The following is a 6,483-nucleotide window of genomic DNA, read 5'->3' as shown; positions in this document are numbered from 1 at the left end:
CAGTGTGATTGCTCCTCAAGCAATTAAGACAGATTAAACCACTAGTACACGTGATTAATCTACAATTCTTTTTAAAAGTAAAAGGATATATGCATGTAACATGCAAATGCAATCACCATAAACAAAACACATTCCTTTCTTCTTCCATTGTGAATATATAAAAAAGAATCCTAAGAATAAACATTATTAAACTGAATGATGTTTTGTTTTGTTTGCGTAGAAAGTAAAGTATGGACCTCCAAATATCTTTCTGAAAGAAGGAATGTTCTTAGCTTCCATTCAAGTCTGAAGCAACCTCTCTCACATGGTTTTCTTTCTGATCTCAGCTTCCTTTAACCTTCATGCCATGCAATTGCCATTCTGGGTTGCATGGACCTCCAAATATCTTTCTTCTAAGCAAACAAACAGGAAGATTAATTGATAGATGGCTACCATTGGGGATATCGGTGTTTCAGCAGCCATTAATATTATCACTGCACTCCTTTTCTTTCTAGCATTTGCTCTTCTTCGAATCCAACCTATAAACGATAGAGTATACTTCACTAAATGGTATATCAAGGGTCTAAGAACTAGCCCTACAGCCTCCTCCGGGTTCGTAACAAAGTTTGTCAATTTAGATTATCGATCCTACTTACGCTTCCTTAACTGGGTCCCCGATGCACTATCAATGTCACAGTCCGAACTCATTGATCACGCCGGTTTGGATTCCGCTGTCTATTTGAGAATATACTTGCTCGGGTGGGTATACCCTACTTACATAAACATGGCTTAAATTTGTGATGGAAACATATTATTATTAATCTTTTTTTTTATCTCTTTTGTATGCAGATTAAAAATATTCTTTCCCATATTTGTTTTAACATGGGCTATACTGATACCGGTTAATTGGACAAACAACACGCTAGAGCAGTCCGAAGGCACGTATAGCCAAGTTGATAAGCTTTCTATATCAAATATTCCACATGCGTCTCCCAGGCATGTATATATATATATATGTATGGATGCTAATTATATAGATAGTCCTTTTGATGTACTGTTTATTTTGACCAGTTAATGTCTTATGCAGGTTTTGGGCACATGTAGTAATGGCATACGCGGTTATGATCTGGACATGCTTTATGTTGAAGAAAGAGTACGAGACAGTTGCAAATATGCGGTTTTACTTTCTCCAATCAGAAAAACACCGCCCCGATCAGTTTACTGTAACTTAATTGATATATATATTCTTCTTGTACATATGATTATTTCACCTTTTGTTTTCTCTGACATTTTAATGTTTTTCAGGTGCTTGTGAAGAACATCCCACCCGATGATCATGAGTCGGTTAGCGAGACTGTTGAGGATTTCTTTCTAGTCAACCATCACGATAATTATCTCACTCATCAGGTATACATACATACACTTTTGTATATGTCTTGATACCCAAGATAATACATATTTATTAGTTTTGTTACAAGCATGGAATATGATATTGCAGGTTGTTTGTAATGCTAACAAGCTTGCTAAGCTCGTTAAGAAGAAACAAAAGAAGCAAAATTGGCTCGACTACTACCAGATTAAGTACTCAAAAAACCCGTCTAAACGACCCATGATGAAGGTGTGTTCTTTTACATACCTCTGTGTTTTATTCACCTGGTTGGTTTACACAATTTTATTAATCAACACAGACTGGATTTCTTGGACTTTGGGGTAAGAAAGTCGATGCTATCGAGTACCATGAAACTGAAATTGAGAAACTTTCAAACCAGGTAATTTTCCATATTCGGTGAGTTCATATTCATAAATACGGACACGCACTTGCAAAAGATGATTTTATGGATGTTTGCATGCATACAGATAGCAGAAGAGCGAAAAAATGTGTTGAATAACCCGAAATCCATCCTGCCAGTAGCATTTGTGTGCTTCAAAACCCGTTGGGGGGCTGCTGTTGCTGCTCAGACGCAACAAGCTAGAAACCCGACTTTGTGGTTGACCGAATGGGCTCCTGAGCCACGCGACGTATACTGGAAAAACCTAGCCATTCCTCACGTCTCACTCACGGTTCGCAAGGTTATTATGGGCGTCGCCTTCTTTTTCCTCACTTTCTTTTACATGATCCCAATCGCTTTTGTGCAATCACTCGCAAACATTGAAGGCATCGAGAAGGCTGTGCCCTTCCTTAAGCCCATAATCAACATGTAAGATCGATCGATCCCTAAAACCAAACAGATTAACCTCACAACTGTTAAAATGTTGATGGAATATTGGAAACCTTCCTTGATGCAGAAAACTGATCAAGTCATTTATCCAAGGTTTTCTACCTGGTATCGTGTTGAAGATCTTCCTCAAGCTGCTACCAAAAATCTTAATGATGATGTCAAAATTTGAAGGATTTCTGAGTGTATCACGGCTCGAGAGGAGATGTGCCTCCCGATACTATCTTTTCAAATTCGTTAACGTGTTTCTCGGTAGCATTATCGCAGGGGCTGCATTCGAACAGCTCAATACATTTCTACATCAACCAGCAAATAAGTATGTGCACCTACACTTCTTTGAGTTTGACCTTATATATTTTGCATGACTTGATTTTCTTTATTTTAATTACAGGATTCCTGAAATAATCGGCATAGCGATCCCGATGAAAGCAACGTTCTTCATAACATATATAATGGTTGATGGGTGGGCTGGTACTGCTGGAGACATCTTGCGATTAAAACGTTTGATAATATACCATTTGAAAAATATCTTCTTAGTTAAAACCGAAAGGGATAGAGAAAAGGCCATGAACCCAGGAACCATCGGCTTCAATACAGGAGAACCTCAAATACAATTCTATTTTCTCATTGGCCTTGTTTACGCGGTTGTCACACCGCTATTAATTCCATTCATCTTGGTTTTCTTCGGGCTAGCATTCGTTGTCTATCGCCATCAGGTAAAGTAAAATTAAGTACCCAACAAATGATGTCATTTTGTTAATAATATATAAATGCCTTATGATAAGATGTTTGTGCTGGTATGCAGGTGATTAATGTATACAACCCAAAGTACGAAAGTCGGGCTGCATTCTGGCCCGATGTCCATAGACGTGTGATCACCGCATTGATTATTTCACAAGTACTTTTGATGGGTTTGTTGAGTACCAAACATGCTGTTGCTTCCACCCCAGTTCTCCTTGCACTTCCAATTATGACGATCGGGTTTCATATCTACTGTAAAGGTCGATTCGAACCTGCTTTTACCAGATATCCGTTACAGGTACGCAGGAAAGACCGTTTGACTGTTATCGAGAATTAACATTGTCATATGACGTTTTCTTTTTATATGGTTTTCAGGAGGCGATGAATAAAGACACTCTTGACCGAGTAAGGGAACCGAACATGGGCGTGAACCTGAAAGGGTACCTTGAGAATGCTTACATTCATCCTGTGTTCAAGGATGAGGGTTCGGATGATCACTATGATGACGGGACCGTCATCATTCCCACTAAAAGACAGTCCCGTCGAAATACGCCAGGGACTAGTAGGGTGAGTGAGGAGATCCTTGAAGAAAAGCATAAGCCATGAGTGATGATATGTATTCATGTGTAAATATGTAATCAATTGTTCCAACATTTCACTTGGCTACAACAGCCTTATAAATATATAAAGCAGAGAGTTTATAAAGTAGTAAATAGATCACTAAAAAACCGAGTTTGATAATACATTGACTTTTGTTCCCTTATAGCACTCTGTTATTAAACTAGAATGGGTCGGTCGGTTTGACTGATAAGACTAGGAACCACCTATATAAAGAATTAATGATCATTGTTGTCAAAATATTACAAAAATTTTACTTTCAAATTGATGGCAACAATAGTCAATTATTCAAGGGAGCTTTGAACAAAAGTAATCATATGTCTATAAAACAGCCAAAGTAGAGTCATATGTCTATAAAGCAATCAAACCAAGTAGTCATTTTTGGCAGATATACGCTGCCAAATGATTTTCTAAGTATACATATCGTCAAGCACTCAAGCGAGAAAACTAATAAAATCTTGTGAACAAACTGAAAATATTGTAGTAATGATAAAGTGCAACAATCATGAAATTGTAAATGAACCAGTTAATTCTTTGAACTCTTGGCCTTTCCCATAGATCCCGGTGAACTTGAGGTGGAAGGCCCATTAGTCTCACTTCCAACATTAGTAACCATGCCAATGGCCAAAACGTTATTGGTGCTGTCAAGCAACATGAATCGGCCTAAGTAACGGAAATCCAATTGCTTCTCAAAGCACGAAAGTGTATCAGCTGATAACCTCAGCTTGCCCACCAGCCAAAAGTCCTGGATTTTTTCCCAAACTTCTTCCATTCTTGTTATCAATTCGATGAAGTAACTCTGACATCAACATCCGCTAACAATGAGATAAACCTAGTGCGCGTGAGATTGGTCTCACCTATAACAAAAATCATGGTGGTGCATCCCCAAAGCTGCTTGATCTTGATACTTCTTGAACAGACCACCGACCCTTGAGTTATACCTTCATCATCCATCCTTTTCCCCAAATTTTATCTCTTCAACGTTCCTGAACAAGTCAGCAAGGCAAAACACCACTTTTCCATTGCTTGCGACTTCCCCCGAGTACACACGACCTTTATAAAGCCATTGGACATGAGACTGAAACTCACTCGTTTTAGCAATTTCCTCGTGTATAGGTAGGTAACCTCAGCGGGCCATCTGAAATTGAAGGTATGGTGAAATGGTTGATCGCCCCAAAGCATGTCAAGATGCTTTTCCAGCGTGATGATCAGCAAGAGACCCCACAGTAACCATTGTTGGCATAGCGGAGCAATGGGTTAGCACGCCGGAGCTCAGTTGAGACCTGCGATGACCAGGGTTTGGTCTACCGTCTATTGTGCGAATGCGGTAGCAGAGTTGGCACACCATATCCCACACGTGGCCTGATGTGGAAGAACTGACTCGCCATTTACGTATCATGAAATACAAAGGCTGATTTAAGTAATGGCGCGCAACATGACTCTGGTGTTACCGAATGGGCATGCATAAAACTCGATGCGCAGTTTTCTATTGATAGTCAGAGCACGTGCAGGTGCTGGTGGTATCATGCTTCTTGACCTCATGTCACAATTTGAAACGTTGTCTCCTTGGATGAGACACATATGTGACCTCTTTTACTTTTTATTATTATTACTTTACTTTTATCTGAAAAGGAAAGTAGGCTCCGATTTTTATCAGATTAATAAAAAATTACAGTGCGATGGTTGGCTGTTCACGGCCTAGCTGTACCTACCGTTTCTTTTTTAGGGTCAATATCAGCAATGCAGTTCATACAACGATAAACCTAATCCGAATTATAGAGCTACGACACAATCAAACCCAAACGAACAAAATGTTGAATTGAATCGTGCCAGCCTCTACTGGGGGTTATTACTCATTTTTGTACTTGCTGTTTTATTTTCCAATTATTTCTTCAATTAAGAAAACGAGAGAAAACTAAAATAATAGACTAATCATTTTAGGTATTCTCTCTCTTAGCCCATTCGGAAGGATCTCATCTCATAATTATCCATGACTGTTTATGTCTCTAGCATGACCACTTGATGAAATGTGGAGGGAAGTGGCGGAAATGGCCGATACTACTGGAAGAATTCCTCTTTGGATAATAGGTACTGTAGCTGGTATTCTTGTGATCGGTTTAGCAGGCGTTTTCTTTTATGGTTCATATTCCGGGTTGGGTTCATCCCTGTAGTAATAGGATGAATTGAGTTGTATACATGAAAGCGTAAGAACTCAACGGATTCCCTTCTTTGTTTGTCTGATTTGAGGGAGAAGGTCCCGTTGAGTTCTTAATAATTAGAAGATTTTTTTATAAGTTCATTGAATAAGTTCTATTTACTCAATCAATTTTTCCCTCCTCTTTTGTTTGTCCACAACTTTTATAGTATTTTATATTTATAGTATACGTAATTATGTATACGTAATTATTTATTATGATAAGATAATATAATAATAAGAAAAAAATACGTAATAACTCTAAAAAACGTTCTGATACGTCTCTAAAAAATCGAAAAAAAAACTAGGAATGTTTGACGAACAGTATAAAGATAAAGAATCATTATTATTTCGACACAAGAAAAGGGTGTGAAAAATCCTTTTCTTGTGTCGAAGACTAGTAAGACGAATAACCCCTCCCAGAAATATTTGTTCCTTTCATTTATCCGTTCTATTTCGCGTTTCCTTTTGGATAGGATCTAGCCAAAGTAAATTGTATTAGAATCAAATGCATTTTATGACATTTCAATCTCACAATAGCAACATAATAATATCACCCCGATTTTTTGAAAAAAAAAAAAACAAACAAAAAAAGAAAGAGGGGGTCAAGTCAAACAGTCTTCTTCACAATCTACATACTATGGCTAGGAATATGGTACAAGGAATTACCGGCATCTCGTAGAAAAATAGTATAAAAAGGGCTTTTATAATTTCTTTTTTTATATCATAATTACT

At 37.9% G+C, this 6,483-nt stretch overlaps 1 protein-coding gene across 1 annotated transcript; it reads left to right on the top strand.

The window, feature by feature from the left end:
* The first annotated feature begins 281 nt into the window (after window positions 1-281).
* LOC143635506 (hyperosmolality-gated Ca2+ permeable channel 1.2-like) lies at window positions 282-3,760 on the top strand. Its single transcript, XM_077103327.1, has 11 exons — window positions 282-738; window positions 829-975; window positions 1,067-1,202; window positions 1,285-1,386; window positions 1,478-1,597; window positions 1,668-1,748; window positions 1,837-2,177; window positions 2,266-2,511; window positions 2,587-2,911; window positions 3,001-3,234; window positions 3,312-3,760. The coding sequence occupies exons 1-11, from the start codon at window positions 425-427 to the stop codon at window positions 3,540-3,542; spliced, it is 2,277 nt and encodes a 758-aa protein (XP_076959442.1). The 5' UTR covers window positions 282-424; the 3' UTR covers window positions 3,543-3,760.
* Window positions 3,761-6,483: the final 2,723 nt, after the last annotated feature.

The sequence above is a fragment of the Bidens hawaiensis genome, unplaced genomic scaffold (genome assembly GCF_021521415.1).
Source record: "Bidens hawaiensis isolate Kalapana, Puna unplaced genomic scaffold, B.hawaiensis_p1.1 tig00007515_1, whole genome shotgun sequence".
Taxonomy (NCBI): domain Eukaryota; kingdom Viridiplantae; phylum Streptophyta; class Magnoliopsida; order Asterales; family Asteraceae; genus Bidens; species Bidens hawaiensis.
Note: the sequence above shows the minus strand (reverse complement) of the source record. Positions and strands in the feature narration are given on the sequence as shown.

Coding starts and splice junctions, on each gene's coding strand:
- LOC143635506 (XM_077103327.1), top strand. CDS start 425: ATGGCTACCATTGGGGATATCGGTGTTTCAGCAGCCATTAATATTATC. Junction 739..828: donor TTGAGAATATACTTGCTCGG/GTGGGTATACCC, acceptor TTTTGTATGCAG/ATTAAAAATATTCTTTCCCA. Junction 976..1,066: donor ATTCCACATGCGTCTCCCAG/GCATGTATATAT, acceptor TGTCTTATGCAG/GTTTTGGGCACATGTAGTAA.